The sequence below is a fragment of the Anolis carolinensis genome, unplaced genomic scaffold (genome assembly GCF_035594765.1).
Source record: "Anolis carolinensis isolate JA03-04 unplaced genomic scaffold, rAnoCar3.1.pri scaffold_14, whole genome shotgun sequence".
Lineage (NCBI taxonomy): Eukaryota > Metazoa > Chordata > Lepidosauria > Squamata > Dactyloidae > Anolis > Anolis carolinensis.
In genome coordinates, this window is record NW_026943825.1 from 16,809,850 (window position 1) to 16,837,527 (window position 27,678).

General features: G+C 43.7%; 2 protein-coding genes and 1 long non-coding RNA gene across 3 annotated transcripts in view; 1 reads left to right on the forward strand and 2 right to left on the reverse strand.

Moving 5' to 3' along the window:
• The first annotated feature begins 13 nt into the window (after positions 1 to 13).
• Positions 14 to 13,386, forward strand: LOC134294383 (uncharacterized). Its single transcript, XR_010001305.1, has 2 exons — positions 14 to 3,405; positions 6,487 to 13,386. It is a non-coding gene; the product is annotated as an uncharacterized LOC134294383 (long non-coding RNA).
• Positions 10,375 to 15,809, reverse strand: pmvk (phosphomevalonate kinase). Its single transcript, XM_062965269.1, has 5 exons — positions 15,301 to 15,809; positions 13,821 to 13,884; positions 11,985 to 12,137; positions 11,651 to 11,780; positions 10,375 to 10,651 (listed from the first exon to the last, which is right to left on the reverse strand). The coding sequence occupies exons 1-5, from the start codon at positions 15,384 to 15,386 to the stop codon at positions 10,515 to 10,517; spliced, it is 570 nt and encodes a 189-aa protein (XP_062821339.1). The 5' UTR covers positions 15,387 to 15,809; the 3' UTR covers positions 10,375 to 10,514.
• A 2,065-nt stretch (positions 15,810 to 17,874) lies between these two features.
• Positions 17,875 to 27,678, reverse strand: part of pbxip1 (PBX homeobox interacting protein 1) — a 19,218-nt gene continuing 9,414 nt past the window's right edge. The window contains exons 7-11 of the mRNA XM_062965233.1: positions 22,845 to 22,868; positions 22,502 to 22,572; positions 21,190 to 21,366; positions 19,614 to 20,443; positions 17,875 to 18,103 (exon numbers count right to left, since the gene is read on the reverse strand). Of these exons, the coding sequence (XP_062821303.1) occupies positions 17,989 to 18,103; positions 19,614 to 20,443; positions 21,190 to 21,366; positions 22,502 to 22,572; positions 22,845 to 22,868 (1,217 nt within the window). The 3' untranslated portion in view covers positions 17,875 to 17,988. The remainder of the gene's footprint in view (positions 18,104 to 19,613; positions 20,444 to 21,189; positions 21,367 to 22,501; positions 22,573 to 22,844; positions 22,869 to 27,678) is intronic.

The following is a 27,678-nucleotide window of genomic DNA, read 5'->3' on the forward strand; positions in this document are numbered from 1 at the left end:
CCTCTCTCTCTCTCTCTCTCTGGCTTCTTTTCTCCCACGCCCCCGCTGACGTCACCCCCCCTCCCCTCCACGAAGAGGAGGCTTCTCTCTCTCTCAGCAACAGGTGGGACTCACTCCCCGCCGCAACCCCCCGACCCTCACCTGTGGAGCCCCAGAGAGAGAACGGAGGACAAGCCCCGCCCCCTCCCGCCCCCGCCCCCGCCCCCCTCCTTGGGCGCGGCTCTCTCCTCCCCATCATCCCCAGGAAAAGGGCAGGAAAGGAGGGGATGATGGGACGCCCAGAGGGAGGGAGGGAAGAACGGACCAATAGGGAGAGAGCCAGGGGAGGGGGGACAAATACAACAGACAGAGACAGAAAGACAGTACAGTCTGGCTTGTCCTGCATACACAGCTCCCAGCATCCCTTACCCTTGCCGCCCTGAATTCATTATGTCATGTAGTTTCCCCCAGAGAAGCCATGGACCTTGGGAAACTACAGCTCCCAGCATCCCTTACCCTTGCGGCCCTGAATTATGTCATGTAGTTGCCCCCAGAGAAGGCTGTGGACCTTTGGAAACTACAGCTCCCATCATCCTTTATCCCTGGGGCTCTGCAATCATTTTATCATGTAGTTTCCCCCAGAAAGCTCTATGGACCTTGGGAAACTACAACTCCCAGCATCCCTTACGCTTGGGGCCCTGTGTCACTTGTATCATGTAGTTTCCCCCAGAGAAGCCATGGACCTTGGGAAACTACAGCTCCCAGCATCCCTTACCCTTGGGGCCCTGAATTCATTATATCATGTAGTTTCCGCAAGAGAAGGCTGTGGACCTTGGGAAACTACAGCTCCCAGCATCCCTTAACCTTGGGGCCCTGTGTGCTACAACTCCCAGCATCCCTTACCCTTGGGACCCTGCTGTGGACCTTGGGAAACTACAGCTCCCAGTATCCCTTACCCTTGGGGCCCTGTGTCACTTGTATCATGTAGTTTCCCCCAGAGAAGCCGTGGACCTTGGGAAACTACAGCTCCCAGCATCCCTTACCCTTGGGGCCCTGAATTCATTATATCATGTAGTTTCCCTGTGGACCTTAGGAGACTACAGCTCCCCTCATCCCTTAGCCTCGGGGCCCGAAGTGTCGCTCTGCAGTGCGGACCCCCCCCCCCCCCCCCCCGCCTTGCCTGATGATCCGCACCCGCCCTAAGCCTGGCCGTTCCGCCTCCAGAAAGTCCCCATAATCCTAATAAGCCTCAGATACGGATCTCTTATTACCGGCCTGCTTCTTCTCCTTCTTTTTTTATGTCTCCGAAGGGAGAGGGAAAGGGATTTGGGGGGATTTTCCACCTCTTGGGCTCAAGCGGCCTCCAGTCGACCGACCGTGGAAGGGACGTGGCTTTGGGCCTCCTTCCAGAGAGACAGAGCGGGGGACAACAACAACAACAACAACAACAAGGCTTGCTATGTTCAGGGCTCCGTTGTTGGTGGAGTACAGAATGCTCTTTGATTTATAAATCCCAGCAACTACAACTCCAAAATGACAAGGCGTATTCTCCCAAAACTCCACCAGTGTTCACATGTGGGCATATTGAGTATTTGTGCCAAGTCTGGTCCAGATCCATCATTGTTTGAGTCCACGGTGCTCTCTGGATGTAGGTGAACTACAACTCCCAAACTCAAGGTCAATGCCCACCAAACCCTCCCAGTATTTCCTGTCAGTCATGGGAGTTCTGTGAGCCAGGTTTGGTTCAATTCCATCGTTGATGGATTTCAGAATGCTCTTTGATTGTAGGTGAACTATAAATCCCAGCAACTACAACTCCCAGATGGCAAAATTGACCCTCTAAACCCCACCAGTATACAAATGTGGACGTATTGGGTATTTGTGCTAAATTTGGTCCTGTGAATGAAAATACATCCTGCAAATCAGATACTGACATTACAATTCATAACAGTAGCAAAACAGTTACGAATTAGCAATGAAATAATAATAATAATAGCTGATAAGGAGAAGATCTGGCTCTGGCTCACGAATGGGACCCTGAAGAAGGAAGGAGACAGAAGGCCTGATCCTTGCAGCCCAGGAGCAAGACATCAGCACAAAGGCCATTCAGGCCAAGATCGAAAAATCAGCTGATGACCCAAAATGCAGACTGTGCAAGGAAACCGACTAAACCATGGATCATCTCCTCAGCTGCTGTAAGAAAATCGCACAGACAGACTACAAACAGAGGCACAACTATGTGGCCCAAATGATTCATTGGAACTTATGCCTCAAGGACCACCTCCCAGCAGCAAAGAACTGGTGGGATCACAAACCTGCAAAAGTCTTGGAAAATGAGCACGCAAAGATACTGTGGGACTTCCGAATCCAGACTGACAAAGTTCTGGAACACAACACACCAGACATCACAGTTGTGGAAAAGAAAAAGGTTTGGATCATTGATGTTGCCATCCCAGGTGACAGTCGCATTGAAGAAAAACAACAGGAAAAACTCGGCCACTCTCAGGACCTCAAGATTGAACTTCAAAGACTCTGGCAGAAACCAGTACAGGTGGTCCCGGTGGTGATGGGCACACTGGGTGCCGTGCCAAAAGATCTCAGCCGGCATTTGGAAACAATAGACATTGACAAAATTACGATCTGCCGACTGCAAAAGGCCACCCTGCTGGGATCTGCGCACATCATCCGAAAATACATCACACAGTCACACAGTCCTACATCACTTGGGAAGTGTTCGACTTGTGGTTTTGTGATACGAAATCCAGCATGTCTATCTTGTATGCTGTGTCATAATAATAATAATAATAATAATAATAATAATAATAATAATAATAATAATAATAATAATAATACATCACACAGTCCTAGACACTTGGGAAGTGTTCGACTTGTGGTTTTGTGATACGAAATCCAGCATGTCTATCTTGTATGCTGTGTCATAATAATAATAATAATAATAATAATAATAATAATACATCACACAGCCCTAGACACTTGAGAATGTTCAACCTGTGATTTTGTGATACGAAATCCAGCATGTCTATCTTGTATGCTGTGTCATAAAATAATAATAATAATAATAATATTCATAGTAATAATAATAATAATGCAAGAAAGGACACCATCTTGCTAGGCCTGGGGTCTGCCTGGGGCCCCCTCCTCCTCCTCCTCCTCCTCCTCTTTGCAGGGAAATCAATGCAAAGGCTGGTTTTCCCCCAACAATGAATCAAGGAGGATGAATCAGGGAAAGCGGGCTCCCTCCTCCTCCCTCTCGCTTTCCTTTTTTGCAGCACCCTCCAGTGCCTCCCCCCCCTTTTCTTTTTTTCTCTCCCTTTCTCCTTTTCTTTGCTTTTCTCGCAGGTTCGCCTGCCGCCTCCAAAGGTGGATGATGCCGGCAGCCGGGGTTGCCATGGCGACCGCATCCAGGTACCACTCAGCGGCGAGAGAGAGAGAGAGAGAGAGAGAGAGAGACGCTAGGAAAGCAAAGCAAGGATGGGAGGGAGGGAGGGTGGGAGGGAGGCAGCCTTTGGGGATTGCGTCTCCCAGAATCCCCCCCCCCCCAGAAAGCACAGCTGCAGAGATGGGTGGATGCATAGATGCATGGGTGGATGTATGGATACATACATATCTACATAGATGGGTAGATAGACAGCTGTATTGATGGATGGATGAATAGATAGATAAGATACAATCATACATACATACATACATAGATGGACAAATAGCCTTATCGATGGATTGAGATATTGATGGATGAATGGATGGATAGATAGATAGAAACATAAAAGGTAAAGGTTTCCCCTGACATTAAGTCCAGTCGTGTCTGACTCTGGGGGTTGGTGCTCATCTCCATTTCTAAGCCCAAGAGCCAGCGTTGTCCGTAGACACCTCCAAGGTCATGTGGCCATTGGCAGGACTGCATGGAGCACCGTTAACTTCCCGCCGGAGCGGTACCTATTTATCTACTCACACTCTGGGGGTTGGTGCTCATCTCCATTTCTAAGCCGAAGAGCTGGCATTGTCCGTAGACACCTCCAAGGTCATGTGGCCATTGGCATGACTGCATGGAGCGCCATTACCTTCCTGCCAGAGCGGTACCTATTGATCTACTCATACTCTGGGGGTTGGTGCTCATCCCCATTTCTAAGCCCAAGAGCCGGCGTTGTCCATAGACACCTCCAAGGTCATGTGGCCATAGGCATGCCTGCATGGAACGCCATTACCTTCCCACCGAAGCAGCACCTATTGATCTACTCACATTTGCATGTTTTCGAACTGCTAGGTTGGCAGGAGCTGGAGCTAACAACGGGCGCTCACTCCGCTCCCGGGGTTTGAACCTGGGACCTTTCGGTCTGCAAGTTCAGCAGCTCAGCGCTTTAACACACTTTGCCACCGGGGCTCCTTATACATACATACATAGATGGACAAATAGCCTTATCAATGAATTGATATATTAATGGATGAATGGATGGATAGATAGATACATATATACATCCAAAGATGAACAAATAGTTTTTTTAATCAATTAATATATTGATGAATGAATGAATGGATATATACTAGCTGGGGGACCCGGCGGTGTCCAGGTCAATTGGGAAGGACATTGGCAGGGGTTGGGCTACATGTTCATGGCGCTCGCTGTAACCGCAATGTCAGTGGACGGGAGTGACTTGGTGGCTTCTCAGCACTGGGAACGGGAGCCTGTTTGTGGAGGCCGGAGGCTGTCTGTGTGAACACCTGTGCCACATACACACATACAGGTTTTCACTTTTATTATGGATATAGATATAAACACACACAGATGGACAAATAGATGGATGGATAGACAGCTAGAGAAATGGATGGACCTATAGAGAAATGGATGGCTGATATATGGATGGTTGGATAGATGGAAGGGTAAATGGATGAAGGATATATAGAGAGCTGGATAAGTTAACGGATGAATGGATGGATAGATTAGATAGACAGACAGACAGATAGATAGACAGACAGACGGACAGAGATATAGATGGAAGTATGGAAAACTGAGAAAAGATAGATGAATGGGTGGATGGGTTGTTAGATGGATGGATAAATGGATGGACAGATATAGAGATTATGGATAAATTAATGGTCGACAGATAGATAGATAGATAGATAGATAGATAGATAGATAGATAGATAGACAGACAGACGGATATATAGATAGATGGATGAATAGCTGGGTAAATGGATGGATTGATGGATAGATACCTAGATAGAAAGAGGGATGGATGGATGGATAAAAACATGGATGGATGGATGGACGGACGGATGGATGGATAGGTATGGTTTCCTTCGGGAGAGATAAAGCAGGGTATAGTAAAGGTAAAGCTTTCCCCTGATGTTAAGTCCAGTCATGTCTGACTCTGGGGGTTGGTGTTCTAAGCCGAAGAGCCGGCGTTGTCCATAGACACCTCCAAGGTCACGTGGCCAGCATGACTGCATGGAGCGCCGCTACCTTCCCACTGGAGCGGTAACTATTTATCTACTCACATTAGCATGTTTTTGAACTGCTAGGTTGGCAGGAGCTGGGGCTAACAGCGGGCGCTCATTCCGCTCCCGGAATTTGAACCTGGGACCTTTTGGTCCGCAAGTTCAGCTACTACTACTATAGATGGATGGATTCTGGGAGTGGCAGTCCACAGAGAGGGCCCTCCTGGGCACGCCTTGCTTTAGGACACCCTATAGAGCCACCAGGATTGCCCCAAGCTGAAGGGCGCATGCAGAGGGAGGGGGGAGGCCAAGCGCATGCTACACTGCGACCCAGCATCCACAGCCGGGCAGAGAAGGCCCTTCCACTGCAAGCCCTTGTGATGCAGGTGGGATGATTCTGCACGGCTGCTTTTGCAGGAAATCCGTGCAAACACGGCCGGCAGCAGGAGGGGCCCTGGGCGCCTAATCCTTCTCCTTGCGCAGGAGGGTGCCAAGCCCGGCAGGGGGTCGCACAACCCATCGTCCACAGTCTCCTGAAAAGGCTTCCCCTTGCATGGTTTCCCACCCTAATGAAGGACCGGTGCGGTGTTTTGTTCTCCTCGTTGCAGGAGGCTGCAAGGGAGCCGTGACCCCCAAAACCCGGGCGGGAGGGCGGTGGCGGCCATTATATAAGGCCTCCCCCCTTTAATCTCCTGAGCCGACAGCAAGGATTAGGCCGCAACATCTGGACGCTGGGGATAGAGCCAGGCGGGCGGGCGAGCGGGCGGATCCCGTTCTTTCCAGGGAGGAGCGGGAATTGTGGCAGAGGCAGTGCACCTTTCCAGGAATCCATACATATAGATATGTATGTAGAGACAGGCTGTCCCTGGGTTACAAACATCCTGGTGAAGGATGGGGCTGGGACCCCAGGGAGGGAGAGGAATCCACCTTCAGGAAGGGAAATCCATGGATATATAAATAGAAAGATATGGTTTCCTTCAGGAGAAATAAAGCAGAGTATAAATAAATATAATAATAATAATAATAATCATCATCATCATCATCCCCCCACAGGTGCCACCTTGACGTGCTGGGGAGGCTTAACTACTCTAATGATGACCGACGAAACCATGGATCATATCCTCAGCTGCTGTAAGAAAATCGCACAGACAGACTACAAACAGCGGCACAACTCTGTGGCCCAAATGATCCATTGGAACTTATGCCTCAAGGACCACCTCCCAGCAGCAAAGAACTGGTGGGATCACAAACCTGCAAAAGTCTTGGAAAATGAGCACGCAAAGATACTGTGGGACTTCCGAATCCAGACTGACAAAGTTCTGGAACACAACACACCAGACATCACAGTTGTGGAAAAGAAAAAGGATTGGATCATGGATGTTGCCATCCCAGGTGACAGTCGCATTGACGAAAAACAACAGGAAAAACTCAGCCGCTATCAGGACCTCAAGATTGAACTTCAAAGACTCTGGCAGAAACCAGTGCAGGTGGTCCCGGTGGTGATGGGCACACTGGGTGCCATGCCAAAAGGTCTCAGCCGGCATTTGGAAACAATAGGCATTGACAAAATTACGATCTGCCAACTGCAAAAGGCCACCCGACTGGGATCTGTGCGCATCATCCGAAAATACATCACACAGTCCTAGACACTTGGGAAATGATCGACTTGTGGTTTTGTGATACGAAATCCAGCATATCTATCTTGTTTGCTGTGTCATACAATAATAATAATAATAATTATCACCAGAAAAGGCAAAACCTCATAATGGGACCTTGCCCAGAACCATACAGGTGGTGGTTTGCAACTCCCATCAGCCCAATTTGGTGACTGTAACTCCCACCGGCCCCAAATTGGGGGACTGCAGCTCCCATCAGTCCCAAATTGAATAACTGCAATGTCCATCAGCCCCAAACTGGGTGACTACAACTCCCAACGTCCCCAAATTGGGTGAAAGCAACTCCCATCAGCCCCAAACTGGTTGAAAGCAATTCCCATTGGCCCCAAATTGGGTGAGTGTAACTCCCATCGACCCCAAAATAGATGACTGCAATTCCCATCAGCCCCAAATTGGCTGCAACTCCCAACGGCCCCAAATTGGAAGACTGCAACTCCCATCGGCCCCAGATCTTTGGCTTCCCTCCAAATAATTGACCAAATGGCTCAGCCTTCTTGCTGGGCTGCAACTTCCATCATCCCCACCCTTTGATAGACATTGAAATACACACTTCCAAGCGACCATTCAGGGAAATTCGGACTACGACTCCCACAGTCCCCAGAAGGGGCGTCTTAGAGCACTGAAGAAGGCAGAAGACTGTCAACAGTGAGACTCGATCATTAACTCCCAGAATGCTGTATTTGGTCAGGGCTTATGGGAGTTGGAGTCCAAAACCCACCAGAAGCTTGAGAAGCATTGGTCTAGGTGACCTTTGGAGTTCCTTCCAAAAGGGTTGAGTGTTGGGCTGGCCTTACAGAACCAATGCCAAGGCTGGGATTTGTAGTTTATTGGGTGCCGGCCCTCATTGGCAGGGAAAGCTTTGCAAAACGATGACAACAACGACAACAACGACACAACAACAATGCTCTATCTCTGAGAAAAGGAATGGGTCAGAACCCTAAAGCAGCACGCGGATCTCGGAGGCTACAGAAATGTTATTTTTTTGGACTACAAGTCCCAGAATGCTGCAGCAAAGATGGCTGCTGGTGGGGAATTTGCAGAGTTGGACCTGGGAAAACATGGCTGGGTTTCTGTGGAGAAAGAGCGCCCCCCACCCCTTCCCTGGACAAAAGAGGTACTGCAGCTTCAAATGGGAACACATTGATTGGAGAAACAGGAGGTGCTTTTTGAAAAGCCGTACCTTAATATTTCTGCAGAAAGTCACATTTATAAATCTTAAAATGGAAAACAAGGGGGACAAATAAATAAATACAAAACAGGGTTATATGGAAAGCCAAGATGCAAAACCACGAGGCCTAAATCTGTATTTGGAAGCCAAAGATGGCTAAAATTAGAAGTAATAATAATAATATTAATACTTCGAACCTACTGGAATTTTAATTTGTAGAAAACTTAATACATATTTTTTAAACAGTATTTAAAAAGAAACAGTGAAAAACCTTAAAACCAACTAAATAAAACCTGTTTGTGTAGCTAAAAGCGCATGAAAATAAAGCAAAAGTGGGGCTGAATCACCAGAAAGCAAAAGTGGGGCTGAATCCTGTGTGAAATTCCAGGAATAATAATAATAATAATAATAATAATAATAATAATAATAATAATAATAATAATAAAAATAGAAAAGCAGGGAATGATGATGATAATGGTGATAGGAAAAGCAGGGATAATAATGATAGAAGGGAATAATAATAATAATAATAATAATAATAATAATAATAGAAATAAGAAAAAGCAGGGAATAATAATAATGATGATGATATCAGAGGATAATAATAATAGTAATAATAGTAGTAGTAGTAATAATAATAATAGAGTAACAATAGAAATCAGAAAAAGCAGAGAATAATAATAGAAAAAGCAGGGAATAATAATGATTAGGATAATAATTGAAAAGCAGGCAAAAACAACAATAATAGCAATAATAATAATAATAATAGAAAAAGCAGGAATAATAATAATAATAATGCAGCGGATAATAATAATAATACAGTAGAGTCTCACTTATCCAAGCTAAACGGGCCGGCAGAACGTTGGATAAGCGAATACGTTAGTTAATAAGGAGAGATTAAGGAGAAGCCTATTAAACATCAAATTAGGTTATGATTTTACAAATTAAGTACCAATACATCATGTTATAGAACAAATTTGACAGAAAAAGTAGTTCAATACGCAGTAATGCTGTGTAGTAATTATTGTATTTATGAATTTAGCACCAAAATATCACAATATATTGAAAACATTGACTACAAAAATGCGTTGGATAATCCAGAACGTTGGATAAGCGAGTGTTGGATAAGTGAGACTCTACTGTAATGTGTGTCTCCAAGGGGTACGTTTATGATGATGATGATAATAATAATAATAATAGAAAAAGCAGAGAAATAATAATAATAATAATAATAGGTATCACTCGAAGCCACCCCCAGTTTTGGGACATTTTCAGTTTTGGAGTCGTTGCTTATCCAAGTCCAAAGCAGAAAGGGTCACACTCTCTCAGCCTCCCCGGGGAGCCATTTTGGAATATTTTGAGGTCCCAGATATGGCCCGTTGTTCAGCTTGCACTGCCTTTCCCCCCATTGACACAAACCAGACCAGAGCGGCAAACAATCCAAAGCTTTATTGTGAGCGAAACAACCTCTCGAGTGCGAACGGAGTGGCGTTTTGCAGCCGTAGAAAGGGTTGCTTGCTTGCTTGGGTGGGTGCAAAAGGATGGGGGAAAGAAATGGATATGGACCCCTTTCTGGGGGGAGAAACATTGGACCCAGTGCATAGTCATCGCGTCCAACCCCTTCACCATATATTCAATTTTGCATTTCACTATTTATGCATAAGTACGAGTTAAGATTTGGACTACAGCTCCCATCAAACAAGAGATTCAGGCCTGGGCCAACTTTGGCCCTCCCTCCAGGGGTTTTGGACTCCAACTCCCACCATTCCTAACAGCCGGTAGGAGTTGGAGTCCAAAATCCTTGGAGGGAGGGCCAAAGTTGGCCCAGGCCTGGTATAAAGTCGCTTTTCCGTCCCTGATCCTTAGCAATAAGGCACTGCAATCTCCACCCGCCCACCCACCCACCGACAATAAAAGACCCCCGAGTGCCACGTGCTTGAATGCGTGGGGTTGCTTCCTATAGTACAAAATGCAAGCTGCGTTGGGGATACGGCGACGTCGGAAGCAGCAAGGAAACCTGATGTCGAGCCCCGAAACGGAGCAAAGAGAGAGAGAGAGAGAGACCCCGCTTCCCATCCAGAATGACTCCTTCCGGGACACAAAATGGAATGATGCCCCCTTAAAGAGGGTCTACACAGCGGACCCAATTCCGGGGGAAAAGGAGACTGGCCTGGGGTCCCGGGACGGAGCGCCTCTTCCATCATCCTCGGCTGCGGAAGCGGCAGTGGCGGCGGCGGCTACAGCTTGCTCTGGGCAAATTGGAGCAGGGCCTCCATCTGGGCCTCCAGGGAGAGGGTGTCGCCCTCGTTGGACAGCACCCAGTCGAAGGGCATCCCCTGGTCCAGGCCGCACTCCGACTCGGAGTCGTCGATCCCTGGAGAGGAGAGGAGAGGACAGAGGGGCGGTCAGCACAGGAAGCGTCCATCCGCACTGGCAAAGGAGGGTGCCGCTTGGGACTGCTGCAGCTGCCACGGTTACAGGAGGATGATGATGATGATGGGTGTCCACAAGGGGTGCATCAATAATAAGAGTACAAATACTAATAATGTGTGTTTACATAGGGCGCATCTATGATAACAAAAATACATATCTATTACTACTAAAAATGTGTGTCTTCATAGGGTGCATCTATGATAATAATACTAATATTACTAATAATAATGTGTGTCTACATAGGGTGCATTTATGGTAACAACAACAATAGACATGTGTGTCCACATAGGGTGCACCTATAATGATGATGATGATGATAATAATAATAATAATTTGTCTGTACACAGGGTGCAGCTATGATAACAACAACAATAATGTGTGTCTACATAGGGTGCATCTATGACGACGACGATAATAACAATAATAATCTATATCTACAAGGAGTACATCTATGATAATGGTAATAATAATAATAATAACAATAATAATGTGTGTCTACAAGGGGTACATCGATGATGATGATGATAATAACAATAATAATCTGTATCTACAAGGAGTACATCTATGACAATGGTAATAATAATAATGTGTGTCTGCAAGGGGTACATCGATGATGATAATAATAATTATAGTAACAATGTGTGTCCATTGATGATGATGATGGTGGTGATGATAATAATAATAATAATAATAATAATAATAATAATAATAATAATAATGTGTGTCTCTAAGGGGTACATCTATGATGGTGGTGATGGTGAAAATAATAATATTATGTGCCTACAAGGGGTACATCTATGATGATGATGCCGATGATGATAATAACATGTGTCTCCAAGGGGTACATCTATAATTATTGTGTTGATAATAATAATAATAATGTGTGTGATGGGGACAATAATAATTGCGATGTGTTGTTTTGTGTTGTGGTGTGTCTCACCTGGGACGAAGACCCAGTCCCTCCTCCTCCGCGTCTCCTCTGTGGCCACGACCCGCACCACTTGCACCAGGTCCCCATAGACGTCCCGGAACCACTCCACGTCCGAGAGGCGCCTCGTGTCGCTGACCAGCTGCGCCAACAGAAAGGAGGAAGCCATGAAAATGAACACAATCTGGTGAGCAGAATCAAGACAGTAAATAAAGAACACCACTCAGACACAGGGGAAGTCCAGATGGCAAACAATTCCTATGCCATACAAAGCGCATATGTGTGTATGCACACACACACACACATACATACATACACAAGCATATATATTTGGCGGATGCCTCACCCAGATGGGCTGCGTGACCTCCCCCACCACGATGCGGCAGAAGAAGCCAGGGTCGGCCCGGCGGCGCTCCTCTCCCCACCGGATCATGTCCTGCCGGTAAGTCTCCTTGTAGTCCGTGGCATCCAGGAGGCGCTGGAAGTCCAGGCCGTGCTCCTGAAGGCAAAAAATACAAAAATAATATATAATATTACAAAACGTCAGGAGATAATACAGCCCAGAAAACATACAACAACCCAATACTCCTGTATATTATTATTATTATTATTATTATTATTATTATTATTACTGTTGCTTGGGACATGACAGAATCATGCCTTCTTCTGTGTATCATCAACATTATTCTAGTGTGGCTTGGGACATAATACAGTAGAGTCTCACTAATCCAAGCTAAACGGGCCGGCAGAAGCTTGGATAAGCGAATATCTTGGATTATAAGGACTGATCAAGGAAAAGCCTATTAAACATCAAATTAGGTTATGATTTTACAAATTAAGCACCAAAACATCATGTTATACAACAAATTTGACAGAAAAAGTAGTTCAATACGCAGTAACGTTATGTTGTAATTACTGTATTTACGAATTTAGCACCAAAATATCACGATATATTGGAAACATTGACTACAAAAATGGCTTGGATTATCCAGAGGCTTGGATAAGCGAGGCTTGGATTAGTGAGACTCTACTGTACTCCTATCTTCTCCTGTATATTATTATTATTATTATTATTATTACTGTTGCTTGGGACATGACAGAATCATGCCTTCTCCTGTGTATCATCAACACTATTCTAGTGTGGCTTGGGACATAATACTCCTATCTTCTCCTGTGTATTATTATTATTATTATTTATTCCATAAACCTGCCCGTTCTTTGCGATCATCCGGGGAGGCCCTGTTATCACCATTGCCTATATCCCAGGCCCGCCTTGTAAGTACAAGGGAGAGGGCCTTCTCTGCTGTGGCCCCCCGACTGTGGAACTCACTACCTACTGAAATAAGGCAAGCTCCCACTCTGTTAGCTTTTAGGAGAGAATTGAAAACATGGCTCTTCCGTTGTGCTTTCGGTGAGTAATTTCTGTCATATATCTCCGTATTACTCCCCTCCGAACATCTATCCTCTAGATTACCCCTTCCAAATGTCCCTGCCCATAGTGGAGCACTCCTCTGTCCCTCTCACTCCGGGTTTTATCTCTGTGTTCAAGCGGCCTGCCCTTGCTTTATTGTTTTTTTTATTTCTTGATGTTCTGTTTATTATTATTTATTGTATTTTAAATGGTGTTATGATATGTTGTTTCTATATTTTATTATGTTGTATTGCTCTGGGCATGGCCCCATGTTAGCCGCCCCGAGTCCCCATTGGGGAGATGGTGGCGGGGTATAAATAAAGTTTTATTATTATTATTATTATTATTATTATTATTATTATTATTATTACTATTACTATTGTTATTATTCTATCTTGGCTCAGAGGATGATATTATCTTGTCCTTCTGAAAGATAGAATCTATTATTATTATTATTATTATTATTATTGTGTGGCTTGGGACATAATACTCCCCCACCTTCTCCTGTTTATTATTATTATCATCATCATTATTACTATAAGTATTATTCTATTGTGGCTTGGAGCATGACATTATCCTGCCTTACTATCAGTATTATTCTATTGTGCCTCAAATCGTAACAGATTCCTGCCTTCTCCTGCGCATTATTATTATTATTGGGTTGTGGTGGGTTTTTTTCCAGGCTGACCGGGCCCTGTCCCAGAAGCATTCTCTCCTGATGTTTTGCCTGCACCCGTGGCTCATGGCACAATGATCCTCCTTCTCCCTTACCTTAGCGTACTGCTCCTTGAGGGGCGCAGAGAGGCGGAGGATGGCGCAGACGTCAGGCCCCAACCTGGAGGGAAGAGAGAGAAGAGAGTCAGGAAACCACAACAACAACAACATTATTTATTTATTTATTTTATTTGTGACATTTATATCCCACCCTTCTCACCCCGAAGGGGATTCATGGCAGTTTACAAGTTATATGTACATAAAATATATTATATTATTAGCACAGCACAATATAAGCATTATTTCTTATTATATTGTACTAGACCACTATATTGCAATATTATTAGTAATCTTATATGTAATATATAATATACAATTATAATCCTGTATTATTATTATATTGTATTACATTATAATATTATCAACATTATATGTACATACAATATATATTATATTATTATATAATATAAACATTATATATTACTATATTGTACTATGCTACTATATCGCAATATTATTAGTAAAATTACATGCAATATATAATTACAGTAGTGTATTATTATTATTATTATATTGTATTACATTATAATATTATAGTAGAGGCTCACTTATCCAACATAAACGGGCCGGCAGAACATTGGATAAGCGAATATGTTGGATGATAAGGAGGGATCAAGGAAAAGTCTATTAAACATCAAATTAGGTTATGGTTTTACAAATTAAGCACCAAAACATCATGTTATACAACAAATTTGACAGAAAAAGTAGTCCAATATACAGTAATGCTATGTAGTAATTACTGTATTTATGAATTTAGCAACAAAATATCATGATGTATTGAAAACATTGACTACAAAAATGCGTTGGATAATCCAGAACGTTGGATAAGCGAGTGTTGGATAAGTGAGACTCTACTGTATTATCAAGCCACACAAGAATAATGATGATGATACACAGGAGAAGGCAGGATTCTGTCATGACCCAAGCCATAATAATAATAATAATAATAATAATAATAATAATAATAATAATAAACAGGAGAAGACAGGATTCTGTCATGACCCAAGCCATAATAATAATAATAAAGAGGAGAAGACAGGATTCTGTCATGACCCAAGCCATAATAATAATAATAATAATAATAATAAACAGAAGACAGGATTCTGTCATGTCCCAAGCCATAATAATAATAATAATAATAATAATAATTAACAGAAGACAGGATTCTGTCATGATCCAAGCCATAATAATAATAATAATAATAATAATAATAATGAGAATAACCCCCATAATCCCAGCACCGCCCTCTGCACATGCTCAGAGCCTTGTACTGGCCTGGGCCTACTTGGGCCTCCTCCTCCCGGGTGTTCCGGACTGCAACTCCCACGATTCCTCACCGCCTCGGGCCCCTTCCTTTTCCCCTCAGCCGCTTAAGCCTGAGGCGGTGAGGAATGGCGGGAGTCTGAGAGGAACACCTGAGAGGAAAAGGCCCACGTAGGCCCAGGCCTGTGTTTGTTAAGCCTCGGCCAGGACTCACCGGCTCTGGATTTCTTCGGCCACAAAGTCCTTCCCGGACTTCCTCTTCCCGCTGAAGAGAAGCACCAGCTTGGGCGAGCGGGCCATCTTGGGGAAAAGCAGGCTTTGGGCCTTCTCCTTCCCTTTCCCCCACTCCGCGCGAATGGTTTCGCCCGGGATGCAGGCACTTCCGGGAAGGCGGGCGAAACCATTCTGAAAAAAAGGGAGGGAAGGATGACAGCGACGCCAGGCGGCGGCAAGACCTTAAGCCCCGCCTCCTTGCTGATCCAATCAGTTTCTCCCCCACATCCAGGCTAATGGTTTCGCCCGGGACGTATCCTTCGCCTGTTTAGTGGGCGAAACTATTATTAAAAGGAGGACGAAAGCACAGAGAAGCCAAGGCGGAGGCTGCTAGAAAAGGCCAAAAGGAGGCGGGGCCACCGCAAATCCTAACCCCGCTCTTCTACATATATAAATCTGCAAGTAGGAAGGAACGAAGGATTTCGATCTCCCTTCTCCCCCCCCCCCCATTCACGCTAATGGTTTCGCCCGGGATGCAGCCTTCTCTTGTATGGTGGGCGAAACCATTCTGAAAAAGAGGAGGAAACAGAAAAGCCAAGCGGAGTATGCTAAGAAAGGCCAATAGAAGGCGGGGTTATCGCAAGCCCACCCCTTAAGCCCCGCCCCTTGACATATAAAATCTGTAGCTAGGAAGGGAGGGAGGTTGTGATTCGCTCCCCCATCCGCGGTAATGGTTTCTCCCGGGATGCACCCTTCGCCTGGAAGGCGGGCGAAACCATTCCGAAAAGGAAGGGGGTGAAAACAGCGACACCAAGTGGCGCCAACTAAGAAAGGCAGAGAAGCGATGGTAGGGGCCAAAAGGAGGCGGGGCCACGTCAAGCCCCGCCTCCACGGACTGTAAACATAACAACTGGGCTGTTTGTTCAGAGCAGAACTACACAACATTGGACAATACTAGGTAGCGCTGTGTAATATTTGAAAAAAATGTTATGTTGTTGGTTTGAAAGTGTTATTTCCTGACTTTGGAAGTAGTTGCTCTACTCCAGAAATGAAAGGCCAGCATTGAATGGCCTTGTAGCCTCAAAGCCTGGCTGCTTTCCTTCCTGGAGGAAAATCCTTTGTTTTGAGGTTTTGATCTATGTGATTTCCCCCTCCCCCCCAGGCAGGAAGCAGCCAGGCTTTGAAGCTGCGAGGCTGTTCAATGCTAATCAAGGTGGGCAACGGCAACATCCACACAAAAGTTCTCTCTTCCTCCCACCCTGGACATCATAAACCCCACTTGCCTCGTTTCCAACAGACTTTGACAACCTCCGAGGATGCCATTAGTAATACGATATAATACTAATAATGTGATATAATAATATTAATTATATATTATATTTTACATGTAATATTACTAATAATATTACAATATATAGTAATTTATTACCAGTATTGTACTATGCTAATAATATAATATTGTATGTAAATTTAATTTGTAAGCCGCTCTTAGCCCCCTTTAGGGTGAGAAGGGCGGCATATAAATGTAGCAAATAAATAAATAAATAGGAATAGACAATATATTATATATTGTATTAAATTATAATATTATCAATATTATATGGATAGACAATATATTATATTATTAGCATAGCACAATATAAGTGTTATATGTTACTATATTGTACTATATCACTATACTTCAATATTAGTAATATGACATGTAATATATAATAAACAATTATAATAGTGTATTATTATACTGTATTGCATTATAATGTTATTACCAATATTATATTATAACATATTGTATATACATATAATATTCATAATATTATATTGTAGTATGATATAATACTAATAATATAATAATATTAATTATATATATTTTATATGTCATATTACTAATAATATTACAATATATTGATACAGTACAATATAGTAATTTATTACCAGTATTGTACTATGCTAATAATATTGTATGTACATTTAATTTGTAAACTGCTCTGAGTCCCCTTCGGGGTGAGAAGGGCGGCATATAAATGTAGCAAATAATTAATTAATTAATCAATCAATCACAGGCGCAGGCGAAATGTCAGGAGAGAATGCTGCTGGAACATATTGGCCAGGCAGCCGGGAAAACTTACAGCAACGCAGTGATTCTGGCCATGAAAGCCTTTGACAACAATTATTATTATTATTATTATTATTATTTTGTGCAGCCATGGGCCAACTTGGGCCCTCCAGGTGTTTTGGACTCCAACTCCCACAATTCCTAACAGCCGGTAGGCTGTTAGGAATTGTGGGAGTTGGAGTCCAAAACACCTGGAGGGCCCAAGTTGGCCCATGGCTGATCTAGTGTATGTGTGTGTATATATGGTATGTGTGTGTGTGTGTATGTATATGTGTATATATATATATATATATATATATATATATATATATATATATATATATATATAAAAGTGTGTGTGTGTCATATCTATACAAATTTAGTAATTTTATTTTTGTTGTATTTTAATGTTTGTTTATTCTTGACTTTGTTGTGCCCCATCTTGAGACATCAGGAGGGCTGGGTAATAAACAAAAATCACTCTTGTTATTTGTTGTTGTTGTTATTAAGAGCAAACCCAGACAGAGACGGCAGCTTGGGCTGCCAAAGGTGGCCCCAAAGGCGTTGCATAGTCCATCGTTCCTGACCGTCGCGGGGTCAGTGCTGTCCAAAGGCCCGGCTGGCGTCCTCGTGGCCGTTCCTGCGCCCGGCCCCCTCGCGGCCCCGATCCTTCGCGGGGTGATGGCCGTTGCCGCTGCTGCGCGGGGTCACTCTGTGCAAAAGGAGAGAATACAGTGGATACCGAGATCGTATAGTATTGACCAACTGAAACATTGCCATTCAGCGGATACGGGGGGGGTCATGGCGTATTGTCCTAATGGAACGTCCCCATTCAGTGGATACGGGTGTCATATAGCATTGCCTATTTAGAAGTCACCGTTCAGTGGATACAGGGGTCATGGACTATTGGCCAAATGGAACATCTCCACTCAGTGGATACAGAGATCGTATCGGCCCATTGAAATGTCCTTAAGTGGATACAGGGCGCGATGGAGTAATGTCCTAATGGAACCTCCCCTTTCTGTGGATATGGGGGTCTTATATCATTGCCTATTTAGAAGTCACTATTCAGTGGATACCGGGGCCATATACTATTGGCCAAATGGAACCTCCCTACTCAGTGGATATGGGGGTCATATAGTACTGCCTATTAGTCACCGTTCCCAGGCTATATAGTACTAGCTGTGCCCTGCCACGCGTTGCTGTGGCCAATTGGAATTGCAGTGAATAGCCTCGCTGCTTGAAAGCCTGGCTGTTTTCTACATAGGGTCTGCTTGCTAGGCCAGGTTGAATGAGATGGAGTAGCCTCATGGTTTCCAAAGTCTGGCTTTGAAGCTGCAAGGCTGTTCAGTGTTAATCAAGGTGGGCCACAAAGGGGTTGAGATATGTGTGGAAAAACGTGCAGTGTGGTAGGAAGAACTGTTGTCTGGTTGAGGCAGGTGTTGCCATGGATCTCCTTGATTAGCATTGAATAGGCCTGCAGCTTCAAGGTCTGCCTGGTTAGTACCTGGAAGAATCCTTTACTGGGACATGTTAGCTGGCTGTGATTATTTAACTTGTTTAGTATTGAATGGTGTTGCAGCTTCCAAGCCTAGATTCTTCCTGTGTGAGGGAATCCTTTGTTGGGAGGTGTTAGCTGGGCCTGGTTGTTTCCTGTGTGGAATTCCCCTGTGTTCTGAGTGTTGTTGTTTATTTAGTGTCCTGATTTTAGAGATTATATTGTTGTGTATTGTTATTAGAGCACAGTAATTATTATACATTATATTGATAATGTTATATGATTTGCCTGGAACAGGATTATATCAGGCCCCTTCTACACAATGGTTTAAAATTCACACTGGTGTTTTGTTTTTGTTTTTTGCTGTGGCCTAGGAGGCAGCCTGGCTTTGAAGCTGCAGGGCTGTTTAGTGTCAATCAAGGTGGGTCACAAAGGGGTGCATTCCGGTTTTGGGGGTTTTATGGCCCCATGGGGGTTAGGGATGTGTAGTTTGTTTGTAAGAACGTAGAGACGTGGATGAGGGGTTGTGTTGTCAATTTTCTAGGTTGGGGGGGCTTTAGTTTTGTTCTTTTGCCCGGTGGAGTGATGCCATTCTCCTTTTATAGATAGAAGATAGCCAATGTAAGTCACCATCCAGTGGATACGGGGGTCCTATAGGATGGCTTACTACGGGGGTCCTATAGGCCTGCCTTCCCGCCCCTCCGTGCCTCGGGTGCCCACCCACCTGCCCAGGTGCCAGAGGACGGTCTCCTCGAAGTCGTCGGCCTCCTCCGGGCGCCCCCCGAGCCCCCGGGCCAGCTCCTCCAGGGCGTCCTCGGCCTCGTCCAGCATGTCCAGGAAGCGGAGCCGGTGGTGGGCGAAGAGCCCGTCGGGCCCGAAGAAGCCCTGGGTGGCCCCCGCCAGCCCCGCCAAGTGCCGGCCCCACCCGCGGTCGGAGAGGAAGCCCTGGGCCGCCTGCAGGAAGGCCGCCTTGGGCACGGGGGACAGGCCCTCCCTGCGCGCACACTCGGGGACCCCCGCGCACCCCCGCGGGGGGCCGAACGGGTGGGTGGCCAGCGCGTGCCACAGGGCGGGGGGCTCCCGGGGCGGCGGCGGGGGCTTCTTGGCCTTCCTGCCGGGGGGCTTCCGGGCCTCCTTCCGGGGCTTCTCCTTGCCCCGCTTGCCCTTCGGACCCTCCTGCCACGCGGGGCCCCTCCCCACGGCCTGGGCCACCTTCTGCCGCAGGGCGCTCAGCTCGGACCTCCCCGGGCCGCCCCGGGCTGTGGCTTTGGCCAAGTCGTGCCCCAGAGACACCAGCACGGACCGCAGGCGCCGCGCTTCCGCTTCGGGGGGCTCCGGCCTCGGTTGGGGGCCCGGCACGGGCTCGGCTTGGGCCCCCTTGGCCTCTCGCAGGAGCCGGACCTCGTCCCGGGCGGCCTGGAGCGAGGAGGCCTCCCGCCTCAGGGCTTCCTTCAGCCGGGCGTTCTCGGCCTCCAGGCTCTGCTGCTGCCCGGCCGACGCCTGCGCCTCCCCCGCCGTCTTGCGCAAAAGGGACTCCAGCTCTTCCTTCTGCGCCTGGGGAGACGGGCAGAGAAGCCTGGGGTCGGAAAGGGGCCTCTAAAGAACATCCAGTCCAACCCCCCCCCCACTGCCTTTTGCCAGGCAGGAAATAATAATTATTATTGTTATTATTATTTAATAATAACAATTTGAGAGCCCCTAATTAAATGGGCTACAGAGAAGATTCTGGTATTCTGTACATTAAAACCCGTTGGAATCTACTAGCGTGTGTCTTGGTGCTTTCTTCTGTGGAAGACTTACCCACAGCACAACTGGAAGAAGAGAACTTCACAATTTGAGAGCCCCTATATAAATGGGCTACAGAGAAGATTCTGGTATTCTGTACAAATTGTGAGATTCTCTTCTTCCAGTTGTGCTGTGGGTAAGTCTTCCACAGAAGAAAGCACCAAGACACATGCTGGTAGATTCCAACAGGTTTTAATGTACAGAATACCAGAATCTTCTCTGTAACCCATTTATATAGGGGCTCTCACATACCAGAGGGTAATTGAGGTTTTATGGCTGGCTCTGTGTCCGGAGATGTCAAAGATCGGAGATCATGACAAAACCCCAATAAACCAGTCTCCAACAGACCTCACAACCTCTGAGGCAATAGATGTGGGCGAAACACCAGGAGAGAATGCTTCTAGAGACACGGCCATGCAGCACGAAAGACTCACAGCAACCCAGCGATTCCGGCCGTGAAAGCCTTCGACAACACAATATAATAATCACCATAAGACCCCTCGTAACAACCTCACCTGCAGCTCGGCCTGCATCAGCCGGATGTCCTGGTTCTCTTTGGCCATCTTGTCCAGCAAGGCCCCCATGGCCTCCAGGCTGGGGGGGTCCCTGGGCGCCCCCAAATGCGGGGGGAGGCCCTCCTCCTTGGCCACAGGAAGTCCCGCCTCTGCGGGGGGCTCGGGGGCCGACCAGGCCTGGAAAGAGAAGGGCAGCGCATTCAGGCTGGACCCTCCCTCCCACATGCAGACCCTCCCCAAGAGAGGCTCTGTTGGTCTCCTTGTATTAAAGACTCCCCTTCCTTATTATTATTAGTATTATTATATTACTCATATTATGCTACACTAATATAATAAGTTGTATATACATATAACATTGATAATACAGTAGAGTCTCACTTATCCAAGCTAAACGGGCCGGCAGAACATTGGATAAGTGAAGATCTTGGATAATAAGGAGGGATTAAGGAAAAGTCTATTAAACATCAAATTAGGTTATGATTTTACAAATTAAGCACCAAAACATCATGTTATACAACAAATTTGACAGAAAAAGTAGTTCAATAGGCAGTAATGCTACGTAGTAATTACTGTATTTATGAATTTAGCACCAAAATATCACAATATATTGAAAACATTGACTACAAAAATGAGTTGGATAATCCAGAACGTTGGATAAGCGAGTGTTGGATAAGTGAGACTCTACTGCAATTGTTTTTATCCAATTGCTGTCAGTTAGAAGGCTAAGCTCAGCCCACTTGGTCTCCTAGCAACCCACTCACCCAGGGGACAGGCAGAGTTAGGCCTCACTTAGGCCTCTTCCACACTGCCTATAAAATACAGATTATCAGATTTTAACTAGATTACATGGCAGTGTAGACTCAAGGCCTTTCCACACAGCTATATAACCCATATAATCTTATATTATCTGCTTTAACTGGTTTATCTGGACTCCACACCTTTACCCTTTAACTTAACTACCACCAATTTGTCAATACTTTATTTCCCATACCACCATACTTCGCCACAGCAACGCGTGGCCGGGTACAGCTGGTATATATATATAGATATAGATATAGATATGTAATATTACTAATGATATTGCAGTATAGTGGTATAGTACAATATAGTAATATATAGTGCTTATATTGTGCTATGCTAAGAATATAATATATTGTATGTTTTGCGCCTCGGATAAAGCTGATCTCGGTTAACCGGAACCCAGTTAACCAGGGCTCTGCTGTAGTACTATTAGTATTATTACTATATTATGGAAAATAAAAAATAATAAATAAATAGTATTATTAGTATTATTCCTATGGGATGGACTTACCTTCCCCTCCCTGCCAGCCTCGAGGTCGTTTTGGTCGGAGCTTGACCGAGTGGTCAGGATATCCTCGGGGCCTGCAGAAGAAATAGAATTTTATCAGGATCCACATCAGGCTAAAAAAAACCCCAAAGCCCCCCGGTTGGACTTCCGATGCTTCTTCGGACTGAGAGTTGAGCAGGCAGCGGGATCAGCAAGTGCCGGGGGGCTCGATGCCTGGAATGGATGACGCCCGGGGCGCCCAAAGGGACGAGGATTGGCACCCGGCGCTGGTTTCGTCCCCCAAAACGGCACAGCTCGGACCCACGGAAAGCGGAGACTCGGGGAAGACAGGGCGACCCAGACTCACCGTCCCCGTTGTCCAGGACGACCCCTGCGGAGAGGAAGGGGCAGCGGGTGAGGCAGAGGCGGAAGGGGCCCCGGAGGGCATCCAGCCCCACCAGAGCCAGGCCCGGCGGGAGGACACCACCCAAGCCCTCCCCACAGATGGCCCTCTGGCTGAAGGACTTAGAGGGAGGGAGGGGGGGATCCTAGAGCTGGAAGAGACACGAAAGAGGGCCACCCAGTTCAACCTCCTTCTGCCATAGGAGATAGAGAAGATAGATGCCGAGAGAGAGAGAGAGATGCAAAGATAGATCTATAGATAGGTGCGTAGAGAGATGCATAGAAAGATGTGTAGATAGAGAGATGCAAAGATATATATGCATTGATATAAGCATAGATAGATAAATAGATAGGTGCATAGATAGATGCAAAGATATATAGATATATGCATAGATACAAAGATAGATAAATAGATATATGCATAAATAGATGCAAAGATAGATATATAGATATATGCATAGATGGATGCAAAGATAGATAGATGTGTTGACAGATGCATATATAGAAAGATGCGCAGATAGATAGATGCAAATATAGATAGACAGGTGCATAGATAGATGCATAAATAAATAGATGCATAAATGCAAAGATATATATGCATTGATTTATGCATAGATACAAAGATAGATATATATATGCATAGATAGATGCAATGATAGATAGATGCAAAGATAGATCTATAGATAGGTGCGTAGAGAGATGCATAGAAAGATGTGTAGATAGAGAGATGCAAAGATATATATGCATTGATATAAGCATAGATAGATAAATAGATAGGTGCATAGATAGATGCAAAGATATATAGATATATGCATAGATACAAAGATAGATAAATAGATATATGCATAAATAGATGCAAAGATAGATATATAGATATATGCATAGATGGATGCAAAGATAGATAGATGTGTTGACAGATGCATATATAGAAAGATGCGCAGATAGATAGATGCAAATATAGATAGACAGGTGCATAGATAGATGCATAAATAAATAGATGCATAAATGCAAAGATATATATGCATTGATTTATGCATAGATACAAAGATAGATATATATATGCATAGATAGATGCAATGATAGATAGATGCAAAGATAGATCTATAGATAGGTGCGTAGAGAGATGCATAGAAAGATGTGTAGATAGAGAGATGCAAAGATATATATGCATTGATATAAGCATAGATAGATAAATAGATAGGTGCATAGATAGATGCAAAGATATATAGATATATGCATAGATACAAAGATAGATAAATAGATATATGCATAAATAGATGCAAAGATAGATATATAGATATATGCATAGATGGATGCAAAGATAGATAGATGTGTTGACAGATGCATATATAGAAAGATGCGCAGATAGATAGATGCAAATATAGATAGACAGGTGCATAGATAGATGCATAAATAAATAGATGCATAAATGCAAAGATATATATGCATTGATTTATGCATAGATACAAAGATAGATATATATATGCATAGATAGATGCAATGATAGATAGATGCAAAGATAGATCTATAGATAGGTGCGTAGAGAGATGCATAGAAAGATGTGTAGATAGAGAGATGCAAAGATATATATGCATTGATATAAGCATAGATAGATAAATAGATAGGTGCATAGATAGATGCAAAGATATATAGATATATGCATAGATACAAAGATAGATAAATAGATATATGCATAAATAGATGCAAAGATAGATATATAGATATATGCATAGATGGATGCAAAGATAGATAGATGTGTTGACAGATGCATATATAGAAAGATGCGCAGATAGATAGATGCAAATATAGATAGACAGGTGCATAGATAGATGCATAAATAAATAGATGCATAAATGCAAAGATATATATGCATTGATTTATGCATAGATACAAAGATAGATATATATATGCATAGATAGATGCAATGATAGATAGATGCAAAGATAGATCTATAGATAGGTGCGTAGAGAGATGCATAGAAAGATGTGTAGATAGAGAGATGCAAAGATATATATGCATTGATATAAGCATAGATAGATAAATAGATAGGTGCATAGATAGATGCAAAGATATATAGATATATGCATAGATACAAAGATAGATAAATAGATATATGCATAAATAGATGCAAAGATAGATATATAGATATATGCATAGATGGATGCAAAGATAGATAGATGTGTTGACAGATGCATATATAGAAAGATGCGCAGATAGATAGATGCAAATATAGATAGACAGGTGCATAGATAGATGCATAAATAAATAGATGCATAAATGCAAAGATATATATGCATTGATTTATGCATAGATACAAAGATAGATATATATATGCATAGATAGATGCAATGATAGATAGATGCAAAGATAGATCTATAGATAGGTGCGTAGAGAGATGCATAGAAAGATGTGTAGATAGAGAGATGCAAAGATATATATGCATTGATATAAGCATAGATAGATAAATAGATAGGTGCATAGATAGATGCAAAGATATATAGATATATGCATAGATACAAAGATAGATAAATAGATATATGCATAAATAGATGCAAAGATAGATATATAGATATATGCATAGATGGATGCAAAGATAGATAGATGTGTTGACAGATGCATATATAGAAAGATGCGCAGATAGATAGATGCAAATATAGATAGACAGGTGCATAGATAGATGCATAAATAAATAGATGCATAAATACAAAGATATATATGCATTGATTTATGCATAGCTACAAAGATAGATATATAGATATATGCATAGATACAAAGATAGATATATATATGCATAGATAGATGCAAAGATAGATCTATAGATAGGTGTGTAGATAGATGCAAGGAAAGATGCGTAGATAGATAGATGCAAAGATAGATAAATAGACAGGTGCGTAGCTAGATGCATAAATAAATAGATACATACATGCAAACATATGTATGCATTGATTTATGCATAGATAGATACAAAGATAAATAAATAGATAAGTGCATAGATAGATGCAAAGATAGATATATAGATATATGCATAGATAGATACAAAGATAGATAGATGCAAAGATAGATATATAGATATATGCATAGATAGATACAAAGATAGATAAATAGATAGGTGCATAGATGCAAAGATAGAGAGATGCACAGATAGATCTATAGATAGGTGCGTAGATAGATGCAGAAATAAATAAATACATACATAAATGCAAATATATATCTGCATTGATATATGCATAGATAGATATGAAGATAAATAGATAGGTGCATAGATAGATGCAAAGATAGATAGATGCAAAGATAGATGCAAAGATAGATATATAGATAAGTGCATAGATAGATGCAAAGATAGAGAGATGCACAGATAGATCTATAGATAGGTGTGTAGATAGATGCATGGAAAGATGCGTAGATAGATAGATGCAAAGATAGATAAATAGACAGGTGCGTAGAGAGATGCATAAATAAATAGATACATACATGCAAAGATATATCTGCATTGATATAGGCATAGATAGATACGAAGATAAATAGATAGGTGCATAGATAGATGCAAAGATAGATAGATGCAAAAATAGATATATAGATATATGCATAGATACAAAGATAGATAAATAGATATATGCACAGATAGATGCAAAGATAGATAGATGTGTTGACAGACGCATATACAGAAAGATGCATAGATAGATAGATACGAGGTAAATGTTATGGTATGGTAAATGTTTTCTCCTATACTTTGTTCATTTTTAATTCCAAAACGTAATCTACTTTCTGGATAACCCTTGTAGATAGATGCCTAGATAGCTGCATGGATAGATAGATAGATAGAAAGAACCCTAGAGTTGGAAGGGACCCCAAAGAGAGCCATCTAGTCCAACCCCCTTCTGTTATAATTGGTAGACAGGCAGACTCTGTCAGAGTAAATCGCAGTGTAGCAGCAGTTGTATGTTGTCAATGGAGCGCAGAAACGAAGAGACATCAGAAATGATGTTAAAAATATATACAAAGCTTTACTTTACAAGACAAACAGAATGGCAGACGAACACAGGCTTGGCTTTCACTCTAGGCAGACACAAACTAGAACAGAGCAAGATCTCAACTGACGCAATCAGTAATGTACAAACACACTTGAGTCTGGACACTCCCCAGGTTCCAGCCACACATCAAGGTCAACACAGCTTCTCAGTCATCAACCCTTTACAGACTAGAGCAGGGGTCCCCAAACTTTTTAAACAGGGGGCCAGTTCACGATCCTTTGGACTGTTGGAGGGCCGGACTATAGTTGGCCACCGAGCAATAATAATAATTATTATTATTATTAATAATAACAATAACAATAATAAAAAAGAGGGTTGGAAAGAACCTTTGGGCCATTGAGTCTAATCCCCTTCTGCTCTGTGCACTGAAATCACAAGCAAAGCACTCCTGACAGATGGCCACCCAGCCTCAATGTTAATAATAATAATAATAATAAAGAGGGTTGGAAGACGACCCCCTTGGGCCATTTAGTCCAACCCCCTTCTGCCCTTGTGCCGTGGGGGGCGGATAAATGGCTTCGATGGGCCGCATCCGGCCCCCGGGCCTTAGTTTGGGGACCCCTGGACTATAGCATACTCTGGATGATGCAACATGTATGCAATACATGCCAGACACAAATTTCATTTAAACACTACCCATACACAAATCCCACATTAACAGACTCCTCGGGTTGGAAGGGACCCCAATCCCACCCTGTTTGGCCAGGCAGGGGAACCCACGCGAGCCCTCTCGAAGGACGGCCCCCCAGCCATCAACTCCCTCACTCA